Here is a 25,034-nt window from a genome sequence, read left to right on the forward strand (position 1 = left end):
GAACTGAGATCTGCAGCTAAATATATATAGAAGTCTTCTGTAATGTAAGAAAAACTATTGAAATGTGAGGACAGATGGCATTCTGACATTACTTGAAATGGCACTGCATCGTAATAACACCACAAAACCCAGCTATTCAACTTTGAGGGTCACTGAACACGAATGTTTTCCATATGAGTCCCAATTACAAAAGCACCTGTGCCCAGTAATTTTATGCTAATCCAAGGAAAACGCAACATATTTAGCATCATGAGTCTACATAATTTCTCATTTATTACCTGTAGTAATTTAGCCTATTGTTTACCCGCTCTATTTTAGTAGAGGACATAATTGGAATGTGAATTTAAAGGACACTTGGCTTACATTCTGCCGAACCCGAACTTATTCCTATAGCAAACTTAAAGTATGCTAACATAAATACAAGGCTAAAATTTGTACATATATAAGAACCCATAAAATGAACCCATAGAAATGGAAATGACATTGTCAGTAAAAAGCGATACAAGATTTCAGTATTATCATCAGCGAGTGGCACTGCATTCCATAAGAGAAGCCAGTGGAATTGGTAAAATATTTGCTTTATGTGATATCTGTTGGGATTTTGTTTGTAACAGGGTAGGTGTTCCCACAGCTGTCTACAGCTTCTGGCTCATTGTAATCACTTGGCTGATATATAAATAAGAGAAAAATATCTTTTGAAAAACATCTCCTATTTTATGAGTGTATAGCAATATACGAAAGTTTGTGCCTTAAAGAACAAGAGATAAATTACACTTCACGTAAACCAGTTCAGAAATTTAACAAGTCTTGTTAAAGGCATCTTATTATTAGATGTCTTCTACTCCACACGTAGGTGTAGCTTTTGTTAATCCTGACTTGTATAGGGGAGAGAAATGCTCTATTGCTATGCAATTTGCTTTCTTTGAAGTCAGCTGGGCTAATGATACAAACATTTTCTGAAGGCTAGTGCTGCCTCTAGTGATGTAGTGAAGTGTGAGCTGCATACATATTACGTATTTGGAGAACCGCTGACTGCTGTGGGAAAGCTGTTGGTAACACGTTAGGGGTTTGGTCCTGCAAATTCCTAGGCACCACCGCAGCAATTTCAGTGGGAACTGAAGAGGGTCAGTGCCTTACAAAAAAAGGTGGGATTCCTATAAGACAACCCTCGCCTCTATCTTTTTAAATCCCTAAATGCAGCCTTTTTTCTATGACCTTTCTGTTCTGAGATTTCCCTTAGATTAATTTCCTATTCTGTCACAGATTTTAAAGAAAACGTTTGTGTAGTACTACAGGATTTCAGTCCTGAGTTCAGATCTCATGGTGCTACAGTTAGGTCACTGGGTTAACATAAAGTTATGCTGCAGACATTTTTATAATTCATCTGATAGTGTGTTGTTAAGGTCCACAGACAGCCTTTGCATAAATATCTCAAGAGAAGTGGATCCTAAAACCTTTATTTATATCACATAGGCGTGTATATGTCATTGGATATATTTAAGAGCATAAAAATATCATTGCTAAACTGCTTTCAAGGCACTTTATTGCACCCCATACACCTAAACCTGTATTACCTAGATAAAAGGAAAAGTAGAATAACCTCTAAAATGGCCAAGGAAAGAATTACATTTATTATGGAAGGCTCTGTGTAGTTGGCCTAGAAATAAGACTGGATCTGCCATGTAGCACATCAAGACTTTCTTTAATTATTGTGCTGTTAAAGGACTTTAGTAATAGACTTCTGGCATCCCTATCATTAGTCATTTGTATTTCAATTATAAGGTGTTAATTTGTTGTTTCTCTAAGTCAAGCAGAAGAACTGGGGACAACTTGAGAAATAACAGGGTTTGGACATAGTAAAAGCTATATCTACTTTTCATATCCCGTAATTGTTCAAAGGATCCATCCTGCAGAATATTACCTATGCTACAGACCTGATAAATGCACTCAGATATCAATATTTTTCTAATAATTTCTTAAAAGGCAGGATTAGCTCTACTATGTTTTGTTGCTTTACACTAACAAAAATGTCCTTCAAATCTTGTTTCTGAGTACATTTTTGAAATCCAAGAAAGAGAGAGTAAACTTCAGCATGACTTTCAGGGTCTTCTATGACTGTCTGGCAATGTATTACAGGAACTTTATTTCCAGGAGATCTTTCTAAGTATAAACAACAGATTTTAAAATATTTTTCCCCAGCGCACCTTGAAGACGATAGTGCTGAGTATGTAGCTTGACACTGCAAAATCCCCTAAAGTTCCTCTCAATACTGCCAGAACACTCACTCTGTTTCTAGATATTATACTTTTTACCTACTTGTAATGTCACCTGCAAAGACCAACCCAGATTCATAAGCCATTTAGCAGTCAGAGTAGCTGAACGATGGCAGAGGGATACAGAGCACTATCTGACTGACCTGTGCAAATCAGAGCCTTAGGGTAGCTGAAAATTTGTCACCTAAATAGGGATACTGATTAAAAAACCAAAACAAACAAAAAAAACCTGCCCCCAAGCCCCAAACCACCCACACCCCCAAACCCAGAAATTAAGGACAACTTGTCAGAAAGCATATAAGGAAAAATGCAACCAGTATAATATTAAAAAAAAAAAAAAAGAAAGAAAAAAAGAAAAAAAGAAGGAGGCATTAGAGACAAATGATAAGTAAAAAAGAGCAAATATAGTACATTTTGATAATGTGTCTGCATGTCACTAACAACAGCGGATAGAGTTATTCATGCGAGGTTGTCTCCATCGTCTCCCTATTTTTAATTCTTGCTTGCTTGTCACATCATAAATTGAAACTTATTTGGAACAATGAACAAGTGTGGACCTGATAACAAACAGCATGCTCAAAATAGCTCTCCTACTGTATTTTGCCATAGACAGTGCCCCTTATTTCACAGATGAGAAAACAGGAGTACCACATGGCAAACTGCAGGATCACTTATTAGTGGAAATAATAATAATAGGACTTTCTTTCATTCAGTTGTCCATGCTGCATTTTACACGGCTTACCCCACACAGGGACAATAAATGAAATAGCAGTCCATCAAAGTTAAGAATATTGTGGTTAAAATACATAGATAATTCCATCTCCAAACTAATGCAAGTATTCTTTTAGGCCCCACACAAGTGAAGTGAGCGAACACATTTCAGGCTTCCTGAGACTTCACGTGCATTTAAAATATAAAGATGGGAACTGATATAAATCAGGATGGCAAGTAAACGGCAGTTTACATTCTGCATAGGAATATCAAAACTTTAGAAATATGTTGTATTAAAAAGTTAAAAAAAAATAAAAATATCCAACTGCAGAGTACAGGTTGTACATCATTTGAACAAGTACTAAACTGCAGAGCAGGGTGGGTCTGAACTTTCATTTGTATTATGTGCTAAGATATCTCCCACATCAGTATTCTACATTTCTCTAGAGCTCCTAGCACTGTCAGAAAAAAAAATAAACAACCACCAAAACTTCTTCAATAAGTAATACCTACATTTTAATCTCTAAATGATGTATCTGGAGATAAGCTGAGTTTTTTAATGTCTTCCTAATAGAGATTTAGGCTTGTTTGCTGTGATTGGAGATCTCAGATCAGCATGTGTGATATAGTACACTGAACATACTGTAAACATCCAGGCACAATGTTGTTGTTTGAGGATGAAGGGTCACCTTGACCAAGTTTAATTGCTTTTGGCACTTATGTAACCACTTTACTGCCTTTCAACAGAATTTTTACGCAAGTCAGTAACTTTGCTTTGTAGATTACTTCAAACAAAAGCTAGCTGATGTACTTCTGCTATTTTTGGCTCTAAATTCACATTGAAACAATTTTATGCAACTCTACTGAGGCTAGTCCAATCTTAAAATCATGCATGTGAGCTGCTGTTTTTTCACTTTTTTCTCCCACTCGGTTTGCAATAGGAGTTAGACATTAACCTTTTCTTTCTATCTTTGCAGTTCTCCAGGCCAGTGCTCTGCCACATCGTGACAGAAACATGAAGGAAGATCAACCACAGAATCACCAAATCGCAGATATTTTTTTCAAATGTCTCATAATTTGGAACTACAGCTATGCTAAACCTCATGTTGATCCAAACTATGATATTACATTCACAACTGGAAATTGAGAGGAAGGCAGTTGGTTCCCTCAAAGTTAACATTTGCACAACTGAGCCCAAATTCTAGCCCAACTACTGAGCTAGAAGTACTCTGGTGTCTGTAATTTATTGGATAACGGATGATGCCAACATGTAAATAATTAATTTGCATGGTACTCTACAGTCCCTGTACCATCCTGCGTGCCTTTGGTATTCATTCAATAGTACAGCAATTTAAAATTAATAAACAGAGGAAAACGATTGGCTAAACTCTGCAAAAACTGATGAGTGTGACGTGCTACTAAAGATATTAAATATCTCATTTCAAACTTTAAAAGGGAAACAGCAGCTATAAAACCATCTTAAGTACTGACAAATCAAGTGTTGTTTCTTCTGTACCCACACTTTCAATGGATGAGTGCCAGAAATGTAATAGTTTTTCCTGAACCTGCACAATTACCTGAGAATTGGAAGAATCATGTGGTATTCTGACTCAGATCCTTAATATTAATAAAGAAATAAACACTCACCTAAACAAAGGAATACTGATATGAATCAGCATAGATCTTGATACAAATCAGCTGAGAAGCTGGACTGTGTTTCTGTAAGATGTGCTATCAAGAAAGGACTATGTTCAAGGACTGTGCAGTTCTAACACATCTTCAGAATGAGTCTAAAATCAGAAAATTATCCAAAACCACAATATAAGACCCAATCAACTGTCGCTATTCTAAAACCACTGGAAATCTCACTGAATTTTTAAAATAAAAGAATAAAATGTCAGAAAGGTAAAACTTCATGTGAATAAAACACACCTGTAGTTTTGGACGCGTATAAGATGCTTGCAAATACAGTCAGACTATTTCTGGTTTCAGTATAAATCATTTGAGGAATCCTTTACGTTCGAAGGGCTGTGGAGTACATGGAAAAGGAACATCACAACCAGAAAAAAAAGTGTTCTCAACCAGAAAAAAAAAAATCTTGAGGTCTGTAATCAATTTTTAACAGGTTTGTTCAGTAAATAATGAGCACAGGGTCAAAACTTGGACTTCTAAAAACATAACAGTCCTATTAAACTAAAAACAATATATACCCTTCCTCCATGGGAAAACTTGTGAGTGAAGAGTAGCATTCTCAAAGTTTAAGGACAGGTACGGTGGATTTTGGTTACACTTCTTTTAGTAGGGAGAGCTTTTATAGATGCATATGGATGTGGCGCAAACCATCGGAATCCTGTGTTGTGAAACTAGATTTAATCCAAAAGGTTTTCTTATTTCGTCATACTGGTGCCATACACCCTAAGGCACAAAATACAGAAGGGCACTGGTTAAAGAAAAAGCATTCGAAAGGCACATGGTGCGCACTGAAATGTCTACTTCAGTGTTTCTCCATGAACTTTCTGTCAATATTTGATAGAGTAAAACTGCTAAACGTAGGAAAGGACTACCTTCAACTTGTATTTTCCTACCTTTGTAAGAACAGAGGACAGCAGGTTTCCTTCGGTTATTGGCCCTCCCTTAGAAGCACCGAATGGCAGGAGCAAGGACACAACTTGCAGCACAAAGCACAAGGAGGGAGCAGCTCTTTTCTCTCGACAGATAATACACCCACGCTGGATCAGCGACAATTTAGGCTAAGTGCTCAGCTAGCACAAGTGCGCTGCCTTGCAATCATGAAGGATTTACTCCTTATCTTACTCACATTTCCTCAGTGATGAGGTATTCCATAGCCCCACGTTGATCATTGCACAGGCAAAATAATTTACAAATAATACACCCAAGCTTTCATATAAGATTTCTTCTGAATTATGCACTATTCTTAGCCTTCTGAATTCAAAGGCATCCTTAAAGCTAAAAGGTTTCCCTCCCAGTGTTAAATTACCAACATTATTTTATTTCACTTCCTTCCACATTTCTACATGGGCTTTTCTTTTTCTTTTTTTTTTTTTTTTTTTTAATTCCCTGAGCCACACATCCCTTTTTCATTCAGCACAGTCTTTTCACAGTAAACCAAGATTAAGCGAAGTTTAGATTTGGAGATGTGTCAGATGAAATACAATCTGTTCATCTGTTTGTCACTTTTTTTTGTTGTGACTAGACTATCTGCTAAATATGAATGTAGATTTTTTTCAGGTAACTGAATAAATTTGAGCAATTGCCTATATGAGCAATCACAATCCCATCTGCAAATACATTTTCTTGCTCTTCTGTGTTGGATTCAACGAGCAGCTAATGAAATTGTGACCCAGAGTTCTCTAACATTCATCAATTAAAACAGTTTCAACAGCATGAGCATCAGTAACAATGACCGAATAAATTTTCCTCTTACTGACTTTTTCCTGCCAGATAAGCTATGACCAAAAACTCATGACGAGTTTGTTGTTGGCAGTGGGACAGATTTTCTTCCTGCTGTGTGTGAATCACTGATGTTGCTTACTGTATAGGCACAGAAGAACCCGTTGTATATAAGCAGAGAGAAAAGGATTGAGAACTTTCCGTGGTTATTGAAAGGCAGACTATTTGATCAGAAAAGAGAACATAATATAAAATCACAATAGATAAAATCATATAGTAATAAACTTATCTCTGTATAAACACACATATAACCACTGGTATCTTCATTCTAATTGTACTTGGTTGGTGACAGATCTGGGTAACTCAATGAATACACAATCTCTAGTTTGGACCAAGAATATGACCTTGCAATACTAAAATATAGAATCAGCAGCCTGTTCAAAGCCCAAAGATTTTCATTTTAACATAGTGGTTGATATTTCAATTACAGACATTCCTTCATGGCAAAATGTGTGACAAGAAATTGAAATAGAAATATTATATTTTCAAGAATAACAGGAAAGAAATATGATAAGTACTTCTCGACTTCCTATCAGGAGCTACAATATAGGAGAGGTAATAAATAAAAAGCTCAAATAATTAAATGAGCCCATACTTAATGTACTTAAAGTAACCTCATAGTAAAACAGAGTAAAGGAACTAAAGGTATTAGCAAAAGTCTTTGAAGTAGTCCACAGGGTGTTAGAGAAATTATGTGCAGAGGGTGGTGTAGAGCTTGTAGATGCGCTTTGCAGTTGTATTATTATTTGAGTTCTTTAAAGAAAGTAAAAGCACTAACAACAATGTCGGCAATACCAGAGGCAGGGGAAATGATGGCAAATATAGCGGGGGAAAAAGAAGAAGAAGATATTATACTGTTGGTTTTTGCATTGTAACTCCCAGGTCTGCTTGATAGATGTGTGCTTCTATCAAAGAACGTGCATTTTAGAAACGCACTGGGTTTTTTATTGCATTGTTTAATTAAAATATAAGGAAGCTTTCCTATCTAAAAGGAATTAATCCCTTTATTGCCTGTAAGCTATTAGTTGTACTTACACAGTTTATCATCTGCTCCTGGCAAATGCAGCTGTATGTGCCTCACAGGTCTGCTAATATCACAAACATTCATCTCCATTCCTGTTGAGAGCTTTTCTAATCAAGTAAGTAACTACTGGAAAAATCTAAAATAGTCCTAAAAAAAAAAAAAAAAAAAGGCAGCAAAGGCTGCAGAATCTGTCTACAAAGCAAGGAGAATCAGAAAATACCAAGTGGCATGTCACTGGGGCTAGACAGAGCTTGCTTTAAACCAGCTAGGCTGCTAGTTCTCCTTGGTTCTTCAGCTCTTTCTGCTGTCTTCTCTATCAGCTGGAGCTGGACTGCTCTGGATGCTCAGGACAGCTAAATTAAAGACACCTGGGGTTATTGTTCGTACTTTCTTACTGTAATGAGAACATAAATTTATGAAGAGAAAAATAAAAATTGTAAAGCCCTTACTAGTCTCTACAGTTATGCCAGTGTACTAGGAATTATACATTTCAGCCCCCTTCTACTCAATATTTGAAGAGTACTAAAACTGCAGAAAATGCATTCCTGCTAGAATGCCATCACATATTTCCAAACTGATGGTTACACAGTCATGTTAGTATGATGCCTAAATAAACAGCACAGTAGTACTTGTACATAAATTCAGCCTTGATAAATGCCATTATCTGTAGCTTATAGCACTTCTGTTCTGGAGGGTGTGTTTTCTGACAAATTACAAATACCCGAGACGTAAATTTCTGTTCCCACAAATACGAAGTGGGTTTACAGCCATTCTACGAAACACACATAATGACCCAGTACTCCTAAAGACCCTTTGCATAAAGTGATTGGTGAAATATTAAGCAGGTAGTTATCATTCTAAAATCTGAACTTAAAAAAGAAAATTTAAAAAAATAGGACTATAATTATAAGAGCTTGAGTTTTGATATCTCTAGCTTTCAAAGCTTTCCATAATTCTCGATGCTATGCCTAATGATTCCTATAGCAAATAATTTAGAATAATGAAAGGTAGTCTAAACCCAAATTTCATCAAGGTAGTGGCAATCTTCACAGTAGAGAACGGGCAGGATTTACAAGGGAAAGAGGCAGCTGTTGGACGTACTGTTTACCAATACATGAATTTGTTTCCACATCATTTCTTTAATCACAATTTTTCTTAGTAACTTTTGACTTAGTAGTACGTCATGTGCTTATCTGTGTCCTTTTTCTTCATCATTTTGAGCTGTTGCCTGGATTACATGCCAGTATGCAATTTGCCAGGGCTGCACTGGAGTCAGTTGTGATATATTGGCTTGACAGGGAAAGATATTTCCATGCAGGCTCTTCGAAGTACAAAATGTGTTTGAAAAGAGCTTAACTCACATTAGTCCAATTTAAATAATAAATAATAATGGGCTGGACAGCAAAGTCAGGTGGCATTTTCCTCAGAGCAGTAGAATGCTTCTAGGACCACTCAGCAATGATGATACAATATGTCAGATACTAAATTATTCTGTAATGAAATTTACTGTCCTGGTCTAGATTTTGTCTGTTCAGCTCTTTTATCTGATATGTAAAAACCAAAATACGCTCCAGGGTAATTTACAATAAGGGGTGGTTATAATTCTGCCTAGCTGAGCTAGATTACAGAGGGAGAGTTACCTAGGTTTTTTCTTCTAATGAACGTCCATGTAAGAACAGGCAGAATCTGGACTTCAGTTACATTGGATCACAATGTGCAAGGTAGGAAAGAATGTCCGAGTCAGGTGTTTATAACTCCTTTTTCCTGAATTTCTGGTACTGAGGATATGGATGTCCTCAGAGTTTTTATACAAGTGCATAATATCAAGGTATACATCAAAATTTTTACAGAAAACCTTTGTAGCAAATATTCCAGGTAAGACTAGATGTCTACACCGGTTTCTTCTGTCCTTAGTGTGTATGACAATGTAATAAATTCACAGTGTAAAGCAACTTCACTGATGCCAATATATTACTCCAACGTGGTATCAGAGACTGGGGATAGACAACAGAAGTCTATTTTGTGAGTGGCCTAGTTACTCATGAACGCTTATGTCTAATGCCAGAATGCAACTAGCTCACTTGATATGGATCATTTCACTTCAAATTTCTTCTAATAACCGTTTGTTTAGCAGTAACTCTAGATGTCTATTGTAAGTATAACTGTAGCTAAAACAACAAGAAAAGGAAATAGAATTAATCAGGTTTGAAAAACAGAAGATTTTGTTGGATCATCATACATATAAGAAGTATTATTAGAGAAAAAACTTAATAAGTTTATACAAGTCAAACACCTACATTACATTATATCCAAACCTGTAATTTCACATTCCCTTAATAATAGCTAAATTTTACCATCACTTTTTCTTATAGAGCGGGCAAGTTTGAATATCTAATATTTTGTAGCATGCAAAGTTCAAGGATGGCTAGAGAGATGGCTGTATACTCAAGGGTACAACTACATATATCAATACACCTTCTACTTCATGTATCAATACACCTACTTCTCTTCATTTTTCCACCATTTCTAAAGTTTTAAAACAGGCTATTCTTCACTGCTGAAGAGAAAATATCAAACCTTTCTTTTATAAAACTATTAAGATACTTAAGCATCTTAAGGTGGGGGTTTTTTTGATGTTATAATACTTAAGAAGCTGAAACAACCAAATAAACACATTCCTTTTGCAACAGTCTTGATTTTCTACAGGCATCACAAAGGAAAAAGCAATTAGCTGTGGGATAATGAACATTGTGTAACACTTCTTACACTTCAGAGCAGCAATAATATACACCGTCAGAATATGCTTTATAGGCAATTACAGTCTTCCCAGGTGAACAAACCAGCTACTGAAATTACAGTCACAGACATAAACATCTCCATTTTCAGGAAGACAAAGCCAAAGATGTCCGAACCCAAAAGAGTTACAGACCCCAGGAGGACCTACTCGGTGAAGCTGGAATCCTTCTGAACCACAAGCTGAGTTTCATAAACGAGGTCACTTGGAGAAATGCTTTTCCTTTTGAGACTTTGACTTTTTTCCCCCAGTCATGCCTTAAAATGGCTTTCTTATTGATTTAAGAAAAGGTAGGAATCCTGGTAGGGAAAGCTTTCCCAAAATAAACTCTGTCTGCTTCCAATTGTCTGTTTAAGTTCCTTCTTATAAAGACCATTGTTCTTATAAAAAAATACCTGACAATACGATTAACGTCATGACCACAGTTCCATCAGTAGAGATGAGGACTATGATTTTTCAAAAGATATGAGAAAATAGGATTCTATAAATAATCTGTAAACTACCTCAAAATATTCAGTGATAAAGAAGATTCAGTAGTCATTTATTATATGACTCCATTTTTCACCACTTGAAACATTCAGTTTAAGCACCGTCCACTTAACTTTTAGGGATTTGAACAAATATAGGCTTGATACTAAAAGTTGTTTTTTTATTTTAATTGAACGTCTCATTTTCCATTATATGAGAGGACATTCCTTCAGACTATATTACTTTCTCATTGGCAATAAAATACCATTTTATTTATTATTTTTTATTTTAAATTTTAGTTATTATTACTTTAACATAAAATAATAAATGTAGAATAAGCAGGAGCTTAACAATTCTGGAAGACGATGAGACTTCAGGTGTAGGCCAGTAGGTAATGTCTTAACTTGCTCAAGACTAAATTGAACTTGAATGCCTTTGTCCCTAGTCCATTCTGCATTTCTTATGCTTTGTCATTCAATGCAATGTTTTTAATCAAATTGCTAGAGAATTCCTATTAATGGCCAAAATGCTCAGAGTCAATCAATATATTCTTTGTGAATATTTTCCAAACCATGCCTTTGCTCAACTCAAAGAAAAAAAAAATCACTTTACTATCTCTCATGTTTCCCACTTGGCTCTATATACACATATCAAGTGAAACTTTCTAACTGTAGATTACTAAAACATATTGTATGCAGGATACCCACATTAATATTTTTCAAATAAATCTCTAATATATCCTTGGGTAGCGAAATTCCCTTGGGAGTACTTGCACAATGACATTCAAGTTTGTAAGCCACTTAAAAAGATTAATTAGATCCTCTGCGCATTTCGTGTCTTCTTTTACATGTAACATTGGTAGAAAAAAGTTCTGATACTAGCAAACCTTAAAATAAGTTTACTAATGCGCAGCTGCAAAGGCACATAAATTCAGTTTTGTTTTCATTGCTCACGTATGCATATTCTTTAACAGAACATGTAACAAAAACGTCAGCTAGGAAAGTCATAAGATAAAACAACGTGTTACTATTTTTCTGCTAAACACAGCTTTAACTAAAATTAGAAATACTGTACGTTTCCCCAGTCATCTCCACTGTCACTGGGGCAGGGGGGGAAAGAGAGAGAAACATTAAAAAACCCATCACTTGATATGAGATAGGAGTAGGTGAGGAAAGATATCTCTAAGATAATAACATCTGAAAAGTAATTAAGGGGATCTTCTCTTTCTCCCCTGTGGTAGAGAAAAAGACAAATAAACTTATCCAGAAAGCAGCCGAACGTCACGGCAAGCCTGAGGCTGCTCTAGCACATGGGCCTGGTTTTAGACTGAAGCAGAATTTGAGAAGGATGTAAGCTGTCCGTGCTAATCCCCAGTCCATGCAAGACCATTAGCCAGACCTAACAATCTGTTTTTTTGATGTTATTTAAAACATCCCTTAAGAAATTTAAATCTGATGTACTCGTATCCCTTTTCAGCCACTGTCAAGAGGTAACCCACAGTATTTTTGAGACATATTATGTACTAGATTGCAGGAGACTTTATTGAAGCATCTGATAAGTAAAGACATTAATTAAAGAAGAGGATATTTGGAGTGAGACTTTGGAGTATTTTTCATACACATGCAAACTGACCTGCAGCTAACAGCCACAAAAAAGTGCAGTAATAAGTGGTTACCAGTTACCTCTTTGGCCCATTAGCCCATTGCTAATTTCAGAGTTGCACCCTGGGGTAATGGGCCAGTCCAGTTACTTAAACTCTGTAACAAAGAGGAGTGAGGTCAAACAATTAATGAAATTAAGATAATCATAAAGATCGCGTCACTAAAACTTGAAGGAGAATGATCTTGGGTTTGGGTTATGGACTAAATAAGAGATGCCAGGTGCTTTTTTTCCAATTTCCCTTGATTGTACTCAGTTGAAAAAAACCTCTAAAACTAATTTACTATCAAGATAATGTGCTAATAATGAAGACTTCTTTAAAGTAAGTAATAAAAAGCAAAGAGCTTCAGCTTTCAATTTAATGATCTCTGGTGTTAAACGTTTTCCAGCATGCAATAAAATTTTATTAAAATTTAGTCACTGAAGAAACAGGGCTGTAGAAGAAGTTCCGTGGAAGCTTTCTGGGGCGACAGCAAAAACATACTCAACCTGAAGCAAATTCTGGAAATCAAAGGTACGAGAAAGAGTTACCATGGTCTTACGAAGCACCATTAAAAATAACACAAAACTATGGTTGGTATCTAGTTGATCATAATGAGAATAAAAGTCTATAAGCCCGAAGAGACCTATAAAAAGCAGAACAGGAGAGACTTACATGAAGAAATAGGTCATGCTACTCACGCTCCTGCTATTAAATTACCTTTTATCTTTTTAAAAACAAATTTCTTACTACATTAGCCTTACGGATACCCATAGTACCCGAGATTTCTAAGGTATGTACCCTAGAAGGAGACAGCTATTCCTTACTCTCTTTGAAATTAAATTCTAAAACAATAGCTAGTGTCATTTTTCAATGCTATTTTATTCTCATAATGTTTATACGTTAGGAAAGGGTAATATGATTGTATGTCATTACTGCGTATTACAAAATGTGGCTAACTCTGCATTTAGTAATTGCCTTTTTCTTCTTTTAATTACAGGTTTCCAATCCCCATGCTGAATGCTATGATCTACAGGTCACTGAAACTGCAGGTGTCAGTGATATCTCATTAACTCTGGCAGAAGCAAAGTTTGAGGCCACAAAACTAGAAAAGCACTGAGGTACCACAGAGGCCGACTTCCTAAGGCTTTAATGGAGCACAAATCAATTGCCTGCCCTCAATGCTCTTGCTGTTTACTAATAGCTGACCACAGATACTATATTTTGTGCCCTCAGGTTCAACCTCTGTTTCAACCTCTGTTTCCTCTGATAAAGTTATGAGGATACACACCTTTTTTTTCTTTTTTTCCTCCCCTCAATTGCGAGCATACATTTAATTTCCAAATAAATCTGAGCACTCCATGCCATATCTGCATTGGTTTGTATTATCCTGGAGCTCAATTAAATGAAAAGTTTTGCTCTATGTGTTTTTCACAATTACATAGAATATTCATTTACCATAGCAGCCAACAAAGCAGGCTTAATTTTTGTTTAAAACCTGTCATTGTTTCAGGTCTAACCTCATATTTTGTGATCTTTTTGAAACAGACCCTTTAAAAAAGCTGCCTCAGACAACACTGGGCTCTCTGCGATCTGAATGCTCATTTTATAGGAAAAGAAATAGCTTAATGAGGTTTATTATTCTTAAAGTTAAGGAAGGAATAGATGGCAGAAGAGAATACTTAGCTAGACAGAATGAGAGAATAACGCTGAAAAGTAGTAAGTTAGGAGAAATGATGAGGACTATTTAGGAACAAAGAACAAAGACGAATGAAAGCAAGCAAGGAAATAGAGGAAAAAACCTGACCGCTAGAGCCTTTCTTTGTCCTCATGGTCTGAAATACCAGATAGATGCAGAGAATGATTCAGGCAACAGTGAGGAAGTACACAGCAAAAAATCAATGCAAAATTGGAGAAGAACAGTCATAAAATATTTTACTTTTTAAAGCTTTGTTTTTCCAAAGCCATAAAACAGAGACTATGTTACCAGAAAGGATATACACACTGAATTTCAGCTATCTGATTCATTTCACTAATATCTTTTTAAATTCAGACTATCATCTCTTTTTTAGAAGTCCATTTGCTCATCTTTCTGCCTCTGGGATGCAGTTATTACACACAAGACTTGGGGTGCTTCCTGACATAATGCCATGATGTCAGTTTGAAAAGCAATGCCTAAAGAGAAATAGCTTCCAAGTTATGTTTTCAGCACGTTATACGGAGGTCACGCTGAGTAAAAATAATCAGACACATTAGAAAAGCTTTCAGTGTCTTAATCTTTCCTGTAAGGACAAAAATAAGTCCATAATTATATTTGTGTTGTTTCATAGGTTCCTCAGCAAAGAATTTGCAATTGCTTTATTCAAAGGGTCAGAACCTTCATTTATCCTGAATATTACGATAAATTATATGAACGGTAATAGCTCTGATTTTAGAAAACAGAAATTATTTCCTTAAGTAATTTGTTCTGATTTAGGTTTCTTTCTGGACCACAAAGGGAGAGAGATGACACGATACATTGCTACATTCAGCTGTTTAATTTTTCATGAATCTGAAGCTATTCTGTTAGTTTTCTAGGATCTACAAAAACAGTCTTAAAAGATAATTAAAAAAAAAAAGCTTTGCTCAGTCTTCATAAACATGGATTGGGTCCAGCCTACACATTCCAGACATTTCTTTTTTCCTTCAAAATATATTTGTATATTTTGAAGAAACGTACATATGTAACTATATTTCTTTTTTCAAATTTCTAGTCAATTATATAATTATAATATCCTACAGTATTATCAATAATATGACAACAGTATAACTAATATTTCATACAAATAATTAACTATGGTGTTATTATTTTTATATATATTTATATCAATCTTTTCTACATTTGTAGAATGAAATGGATAAGGCCTAAGAAATAGTCTGGCTTCCTAAATAAACCATAGATCCTTTATAAATAGATTTTTAAAAAAAACTTCAAAACCCCTGATTAAATTAGTGAAGAAGCTAAGACTCTTGACACTACAATCATCTTAGTTTTTCAGCAGCCTTGCTCTGTGTCTGTAGCAGACGCTCAGTACCTATGCACTCAGAATAACTGTGAGCTTAGATTTAAGCTAAATACATTATTTCTGTACCAACACAGAAAAACTCAGCCTCTTCATTTCCTACATGGCCATTTCAAAATGGATTTTAGAGTCTGCCTGGTTCTTGACCAACTTTCCAGGCTTGTACCTTCTTTGAACAGTCTGACAAGCTCTCCTCGTTCCTGCTCCACCAAGAACACTTTCTTAGGCTTAATAAAGGTACAAAGTTCCCCAAGCTTACTTTGATGGAGGATGAATGAAGTACTTATTTCCAGATAAAAGGAGGATGGCCCACAGTACTTTAGCTGTTCTGAATTTTTACACTGATCAATGCATGCTGGAGTCCACAATATTCACAATATACGCGAGGCAGAGGCAATAGCTCCTTGGAGCCCTTTTCACCACAAAAGTGATGCATTTTCTTGTGAGATCTTCAAAATCTTTTAAAAATGGAGTGGTAGTTCCCCTTTCAGTCTGTAGTATGCATTTCTACAGAAGGATAGTTCTCATTCTTATTCGGCCTCTATGTCCTCCAAGACCAGGACGCTGAAGTGTCATTCACAGGTGCTCTTTCCACCTATGCGATGTACAATATGGGAGGGGGTGTTTTCTTTCACCGTTTGAAATTCATGCGTATTTCCACCCTTAAAATGGTGCAGTTGACAAAATACACAAAAACCACAGGGCATTTATAATGAAGGAATTCAGTTGGGGAATACATGAAACAATGGGTTTGCATTAGGCAAAAAAGCTACAGAGCAAACTAGTCACTATTATGCTGCTCTCTGTGTCACCGTATTCCCCATGATTTGTGTATTCAACCTCTCTACTGGAAATAGACTCTTCTTCTGTTTCACTTCTGATTTTGGTTTGCCATTAATTTTCCAGAGTGTTACTAAAGCTCATTTTGTTGCATTTGGAGCACAGGTATCTTTACACTGCCCAGCCAAAGATATTTGAAAGATAACTATTATTACAATTTTTATAAGGTATAATGTTAACCTTTTCAGAAAGAGGAATTAAAACAAATGGAGTAAGAATGCATTCCATCTACTAACTCCATATAAATTCACGCAGTTTTTTGTTATGCCGAGATACAGTAAGTGCAGGAGATGCCGCAATAGGAGGTCAGTACCAGTGCTCTGACCCACGGATTATACCAACCCACATTTCCCACACCAGGTAACCTAGGAAATGTTATAGTTTCCATCCATTAACAATAGTCTTTAAGCACCCAGGTTCTTAGGCACTCATCTGGAGATTAAAAAAGAAAGCGGAGTTTCGGTCCTCCTCTTTTCTCTTCATTTTTTTCTTTCATCATCACCTCTGCAATGGGAACGAGGCAAGGAAATTGCCACAACAAAAGCCAGATACGACAACCCTCAACTAGTTTGGAAGCATTTTCCACCGGTAGAACACAGAAAGGTTACTGCTGTGGCATTATAATGCAAAAGAAACTATGTAATAAAAATAATTGTCAACAATCTAGAAAGTTAAAGACCTCGTAGTTCAGGATTAATGACCAGCCTTGTGGTTACGCTTGGTTTTAGTTGCTAGTGTCATTGAACTTGTATGCACAGAGCCCTAAATCCATTTGTAATTGTCAATGCTTTCATAGAATCGTAGAATCATTTAGGTCAGAAAAGACCTTTAAGATCATCGAGTCCAACCGTCAACCCAACACCATCATGCCCACTAAACTAGCACCAGTATCAATGTTATGAGAGGTACATGACAGGTAAATGCTTTTGGTCTGAAGCGTTGGGGTCAATTCAAATGGTAAATTCTGTATGTTGCATTCTTGCCCATTTAAGACATGTCACAAAACGCACCTCAGACTGATATTGCTTTTGGTCACTTTAAGGGAACTTCTTCTATGATTTAAATGTAAGAATTTCCCATTACTACCCACTCTTCCAAATTACTAAGCTATCCAGAACAACAAATTTTTGCACCGATTCAGGCACTTCTAGGCACTGATTTGCACTGATTTTTTAAACCTGATTTATGCTTCTTTATATCACATTCTCTAGAAAGACCAAAATACCTCACTAGGAAATCAGTTTTTAAAATTAACCTTCCCAAGAAATTCGGCAATTTGCTTTCCTAATTATCCTTTCTACACCATGTTCTTGTGTTAAATATCATCGCTAACAAGCACTGAGGTATTATGGTTACCAACTGTGAATACAAATATACAACCTGCTTATTTGCACCTTTTTTTTTTTTTTTTTTTTTTTTTTTTTTTTTTTTTTTTTTTTTTTTTTTACGCAGGAAGCACCCCAATCCCAGGGGTGATTTTCCCCAAGTGATACAGGTGTCACACACCGTATGATGTACCCTTCGATGGATTTAAAATAAGTTTGACATTTATAGAAAACAATTTTTAGGCTGGATGAGAATCTTTGAAATACGATATTTAGCAAACACATCATGATTTCTTTCCTAAAGGTGAAACTGCTGCTTATCAGACATGACAAGATGCATAAGTGCTGCTGATCTGAAGTTCCCATTTTTACATACGAAAGCATATTTAAGTAATTACGCACATTTATAGTCACCTAAAAATACTAGCCTGCTATATCAAAATGTTTATGCAAATGTAATAAAAAAGGAAGCTGTACATCTGTAGTTAGAGTTAGTTGGTTTGTAAGAGGAAGAAAAAGCTGAGGAAAAGATACATAAGAATGGATGTCATCATAAAAAAAAAGCCTTCTATAATACAGCTTCAAGTGCAGAGGGTATAATTATGGACTGACTATGATTCTTTGACAACCTATTTCACAGTAGCAGATTTCAGTGGTTTTATAATCACAGATAATGCACAGATTTATAATAATGAGGTGTCAACGTGTGGAAGAAGAGGATTGCAGACCATTATTTTCTCAGACATTTTCATGGCATGTGCCAAGTACAGAGAAATGTGAGCGATGTCTATTAAAGAGGCAGCCTAACTTATTCAAGCACTTTTGGATACACAGGACATAACGCTGGTTCTCAAAAGGTTGGAGCATGGAAATACCGATACATTTTACAAACGGGAACATTAAACACAAAATCTATATGATCGCAGAAAAAGGAAGGAAGAGTGTTCTGTGTTTCAGTCAAATATCAAAAATCTAATTCTAACCTCTGCTCTGTATTCCCCTTTCCTCTGCTGCACAACACTAATACCTGTAAAATCAAGGAGACTTCAAATGCTTCAAAGGCTCTGACCCTACAGCAATCTTGGACACGGGCATAGTGGCTTCTTGGTCCTTATCCTTCAGTACACCTGTGCTTTCATGGCAGAGGCACAAACACTTCCAACCTGATTAGATGGACAATTAGAACCAGATAGACAATTCTACAGCCACATTAATCAGGAAAAATGTGCTCCTGAGATCCCAGAGTGAAGCTCAGTCTGCATGACCTACAAAAGAAGAGTCCACTCTCCTGCAGAACATAGAACCAGTGATCTTAATCCAAACGAGCACTAATATCCCCGTGTGCTGCTATTAATGAATACAGTGCTTTGTTTCCAGAGGTAGCAATTTTGGGGAATGAAGGTTTCTTCCTATAAAACAGTTATTAAGGAACCGACAATCATTACTGTAAAAGTAGCAATGTGAGATTCAGTTTTATAATTATATTCTGCTTTCTGAAATTACATTTCGATTCTAATTACATACAGAAAGATTACTAGTTTTTGGCTTCAGCCTCTGTACTAATAGTGAATATCAACAGCTGCTGTATAAAAATTACAAATGGGCTATGAGTTAGCAATTCCTATTTATATTTCAGGAAAAAGTTTTGGAATTTGAGGAGGACATTAAAGTGTCCTTTAATCATTCTTCGGTAAAACTTCCTTTTTAATTGAAATCACAGATTTCTTCTAGGTCTATTGAACCAGTTGAATACATGAGCAAATTGCAACCCTGGAGATGAAAATATTCAGGACAGTTGTTAATCACAGTAAATCTTGAGTGTATTAAAATGCTTGAATCTATTGAATCAAAACACTTTTCATCAATTTTTTTTCTCGTCCTTTCTCCTAAACTGCTCTTCCCATCTTGCATGATTAGAATATTCCTTGTGGCCTATTATCAATTCATAGATCCCTTTTGGCAAATTTGATTTGTATCCCCCAGACTATTTTAGGTTTTTATATCAGTCTTTTTCACTAAAAAAATCACGACAAGCAAAAACTGTCTTACTGTTTAGTGCCATATTACCACAAACTCGCTATCGGTGCCCGACAGGTCAATAATCCTATGAATTAGCATCCTCACTTATTTCAGATGCAAATCCATCTTCCTTGTAGATTTGTTATGCAGACATGGTTCATTTAGCAAGTGATAGACAGAATTTTGTTCCTCAGCAGTAAAAGTAACTGCTTCCTAACTTTAAAAAAAGTTTATTGACATCAGAAACAGGCTTAGAATTATCCCCAGAATTCATCCTAGTCTTTCAATGAATTTAAAATCCTCCTTAGTTCCAGTTTGATGCTCTTACAGGACAAACTTTCAAAGATGTTTGAAAAAAAAAAAACCCGAGAGAGAAACTGTACCTTGGTGCTTGTCACTTGAAATGGAACTTTTGAGCCCTTTGTAACTAGGGTTGTCAGCTTCTCAGCTGGTTTTGAAGGGATTAGATTCATAGCGGGAGGCTGATTGTGCAGAACGGAAGACAGGCAAAGCTGCACGGTCTCCTTCAGAGCTTTCAGCTGTGACTCCTGGGGAAAATAAGAAATCATCAGTTCTCTAAGATGTGTTATTATGAACAGAATTGCTTGCTTTCGCTCTCCGCATTAAACCAAACATTTATGAACAGCTGCTGCTTTTTCTTATTAACAGAAGAAATGAAGGCTGTTCAAAGCAGTTTTTTTATAGGATTAGGTTACTGTGCATTACACACCAAACTGCCCAGAAAGTCATTGCACTCTTCCCTCCCCTCCGTACAGTTTTATCCACACTGATTATTGCCACTAATTATTAAATATTATTTCATCTGAAAAGAAACAAAAATACAATCTACCAAATATCATACAGCGTCCAGACTTTTACAGGCAACAGTTACAGAGAAGTAAACGTTCACAAGTACTGCAAAGACGCAGACTTTGCATGGAATTTTGTTTATAATGTTCAGGATAATTTATAAAGATTGATTTTAACCCAACAAAGACGACTTCCCTCAGGAACATATTAAGCTGTTGCAGTGTACAGTAAATAAACCATAGGCCTTTTCACCTCTTAAGAATATGATTGTCCAGATCCATTACTGTCCATCAAGCCGAACTAAAACTTTTAAGTGGCAAAGTGCTTGCAACTCATGCTACAACACTGCTATTTTACTCATAGAAATAGAGAGAGATGTATTAATGAAAATAGCAGTCTGTCATTGAAATAAACTGGGACAGTACGAACAGTGAGGCAAGTACAGCACTGAGGAAATCTCATTTTAAAATCTTTGCTCCATCCCAGCAAAACACTTAGAGTCAGATGTTAGATATTGAGGTGACTGCCTTATACTCATTTCAGGGGGAGTTAGGCAGCATTTGGCCTTTAAAAAAAATAATCTTGCTCTTATTCTTTATATTAAGAATATGCCTATAAATATGAGCTACATCAGCACATTTCAACTTTCAAAGATTTTTTTTGAAGATACCTAAATCAGGGTATACCATGGCAAAAGTTGATGGAAAATATATTATAGGTAACATTACACACTACATACTATATATGTGAAACATTACATATACAATATGAAAATATTTCACAGTTATACAAATCCTAAGCAATGGCATTCGACATATACCACCTTGTCTCAGTTTATTTGAAAAACAAGTATTTTTTAGAACCTGACAAATATTCTGTTTTACATCAGGTAAAGTTCCCCTGAACTGGAACCAGGGAATACATCTCATAACTGTAAAAATCTGAGTGTTTCTTTAAAAATAAACAAGCAAAACTAGTTAGTAGGGTACATTTCAATGGTAGGATCAAAGACAACGATAAAAAGACTATTAATGCACAGCACAATAAGGAAAATCAAAGAAATAGGAGATGGACTAGAGTTCGGTTTGTTTGCAAACAGACAAAACGGAATGTCTGTCCCTTAAGATGTGTGCAGTGAGAAGCAATGCTAGATTATCATCAGAGAGGACAGCACTTTGTATGAATTACTTATTAAAATGTATGAACCTGGAGTCAGACTGATATGTCTCTAACCTAATGGCAGTGTAAAAGGGAAAGGATTACTTTATCCATCTGACTCGGAGATCTTTTAATTTCTAATTGGCAACAGAAGATCTTAGCATACTTCTGTTCATGTAATATGTCTTTTCCCCATCTTTTCAAGAAGTGACTGCACAGAGAACATAAATCACCATTTGACATCGTCAGAATAAGCTCAGACACCAACCTGGCGGAGGTAGCAGACTGTCTAATTTTGCCTGAAGGTATGGACTCAGCCCTTATAGCACTATATGACCCTAGTGCTCCCTGCAAATCACACTGATTTGAAACCACACTCCTCCTGTCCGGAAAACCCTCCAGATCATTTCTCATCCTCTCATCTCCCACCCCTGCCGCCCAGTCCCTGTTCTGCCTTGGCTACGGCCAGCCATTTTGCTATTCCAAAGGTAAAAGCAGAATAGGTTACTTTGTTTTCATCCTGTGGGTAGCAAAATTCAAGTTTGACTTTGCTGATAGGAGTCGTATAAATGGGTAGCATGAGACTACAACTTAAGGAAACACTATTGGAACCAGGAATGTCATTTGACAAAGCCCTTGATAACCCTGCAGAGATGTGATTGGGATCAAAGCAAGCTGCTTGCTGGTCAAAATGCTGCCAACATATGATCCATGTCTTCAGATTTCCCAGATCTGTCTATACTCTTGTCGTGTGGTTGGATTCAATACAGAATAATTTGGGCTGTGGTAATGCAAAATTTGTCAGTCTTCCAAGGGTCCATCACGGGAACTAGAAAAGTGTTGTAGTGTAGGTAGAGTTAATGAGAGACACTAAGACCACTGTCAGCACAAACTAGTATTTAATGGAAATGTCTGATACCTTCCCAAAAGAAAAATACAAATAATGCCTATTTATAGGTACAGTTTGAGATTTGATCACTCAATTATTCATTTTAAATACAGCTCATTCCAAAAAGGCACATTACTTTACACATTGCTTCCATTCCTTTAGCTGAAACTACGCGTGCTAACGTTGCCAAAACAGTCAAGGCCAAAGTCTTCACCGAAGACATGGATGGACCTTGGCTGTCTTTAACTCTTTTCAGTTCATAGTTCATGCAAAAAAAGTTCTTAACGAGGAAAGAAAGGTACCTACAACTTAGTCTTATTACTCCGCAAGTTAGAACTAGTCAAATACAGGCATTTCTGGTCTCCTAAAACTGTCTCGCAATTCTCGCTGGCATGAACTTTGCTTTCTTCCTTCATTTGCACTGCTTTTTTTACTCCTGCTTGCCATTTCCACTGCACTTTCACAGAATGTAAGCAATGACACCATCCAAAGACTCTCTGAATGACGATTTGCAAGAAGATGACACTGGGCTTCTGGTTAAGCCTATGGAACCACAACTGAGCCCTAAATTAAAATTCTATAACATTTAATAGGAAAGAAACAGAGGGTCAGGCAAGACAGTTGGGTGTGCTGCAAATCCCCTTTTAATTTGCAAACAGAATCCCTTAATAGCATTCTCATTAAAAGTTCCTGATGTCAAATGTTCTTTGCTTTCTCCTTCACAACTGTCTGCATTATAATGAATAACTGCACTTAGAAGATATTTACGGTAAGCATTGCTCTCCTGCCATTGCCACAGACAGTATACTGGCACTAGTGAGAGACCGTGTCCGTGAGTGTTGTACGAGCAAAGAAGGAACATGCTTAATTTTTAAATTAATATGTGGAGGAGTTCTGTTCAGTAGTAACAAGAAACACATGATCTATCACCAGACGTACACAGAGGTTTGAATAACGCTACTGCGAGCATTGCTTACGCAGGTGACATTTTGCAATGCTGGATGCAAATCCTCACTCAAGAGGATGATTTCAGTGACTGAAATATTGAAGATAAAGAAAAATGCTTTTAGTGCAAGGGGAATACTTTTTTTTTTTAATGTCTAATGGAACCTGAAAATATTAGAAAACCAACCCCCAAAAGTAGTCTTTGATAGCATATCGAAGTTTTTTCCTTTCTGATAAACTGTTTCCCTATTACATGATATTTTCTTCCCAGCTACCCTAAATCTAGAAGAAAGTTCCCCTGTTGCACAGCTGACGGGCATGAACGTGTCCTGCTTTGTCCCCTTCCTGGGATTCCCCGCAGCCTCCCGGACATGAGTGGGCTCCTCTGCCCACAGAAGAGTTAGCTCCGTCACGTCAGTCCCACTCTAACAAGAGACTGACCCCTTTCTATACTGCATCCTCCTTGGAACTATGACTAAACCTCAGATAAAAATCTTATTGGTTACAGGCACATTCTCGTTAGTGTACTTTTGCACATAAAGCATTGTAGTATTTGGCTTTCTGTGGGTTTTTGAGATGTTTCTTTCTAATTTGATTGGCCTCCTTTTAAATAACTTTGCAGCTGTACTTAACTTCATGCATCATAATTAGTTCCACTGATTTCAGTAGCATTACTCCCAGGTACATGCAATTAAGTATGCATCTAAATCATTGCAAGACTTTAATTTGTTTTTGTCAAATTACACTGAAACATTCACAGCTGATAGAGATAAACATGCTCACATTACGTTACACTTCTTACTTTGTCAAGGGCTGCCTTTTCCAATTCATCTTTTGCAACTGCTAGTTTTTGCTCCAGATCTGTTAGCTGTTGTGCCTGTGGAAATAAAGAAGAAAAAAGTGATGCAATCTGCAATGCATTTTTTCCCCATAATTTTTCATGCAGTGCCTATGAGAGAGGACAGGATATATATTTTACAAGTAACATATACGAATTGGGTCAGAATTGCTTGCAAAAAGACCAGGCCTCAAGGGATGGGGTTTTTTTCCTGAGAAAAAGTGTATTTTTATGTGGGAACCGGGCTCAGATGTGCTCCATTTATGTGAATGCAAGTTTACTCTAATTTCAACGTCAGTAGCAAAAGTAACTCTAGACTATATTTAGAATTATGCCATAATATCCTTCTGAAAAATTCAAAATATTTAAACAGTTTTTACTATTTTGTTCATTTATTTGACTTCTGCTTGTAATTTGGAACACTATTTTGTAGTTTTAAACGTTAGGATGCTAACATTAATGTGACTTGGCATAAACAGAGAAATTAGAAAACACCCAAACACTCATGCGTGTAGACACCTTACGAAATGCTACTATCTGCCGGTATACAAGGGGTTAAGTCCAGATTTGTTTCTCCATCTCCTTCCCTGGAAATGTGAAAGGAAAACTGACAAAACAGCTAGCTATGCAACCACATAGTGAGAAAGCATTTGGGGAGATTTGTGTTTGAAATCAGGGTCAGGCAAGCAGCCCGCACCCTGTGAGAAAGGGCTGTTGGCTTTTTATATGACATCGCATTCTTTTCCTGCATAGTGCTTCAGGAGGAGA

General features: G+C 36.4%; 1 protein-coding gene across 2 annotated transcripts in view; it reads right to left on the minus strand.

The window, feature by feature from the left end:
* The window catches only part of LUZP2 (leucine zipper protein 2), a 326,231-nt gene that overhangs the window by 23,851 nt on the left and 277,346 nt on the right, over window positions 1-25,034 (minus strand). For both annotated transcript variants that reach the window (XM_069804063.1, XM_069804064.1), the window contains exons 10-11: window positions 24,231-24,305; window positions 20,010-20,174 (exon numbers count right to left, since the gene is read on the minus strand). In XM_069804063.1, coding sequence (XP_069660164.1) covers window positions 20,010-20,174; window positions 24,231-24,305 — 240 coding nt within the window. The remainder of the gene's footprint in view (window positions 1-20,009; window positions 20,175-24,230; window positions 24,306-25,034) is intronic.

Source organism: Haliaeetus albicilla, chromosome 16 (genome assembly GCF_947461875.1).
Source record: "Haliaeetus albicilla chromosome 16, bHalAlb1.1, whole genome shotgun sequence".
Taxonomy (NCBI): Eukaryota; Metazoa; Chordata; class Aves; order Accipitriformes; family Accipitridae; genus Haliaeetus; species Haliaeetus albicilla.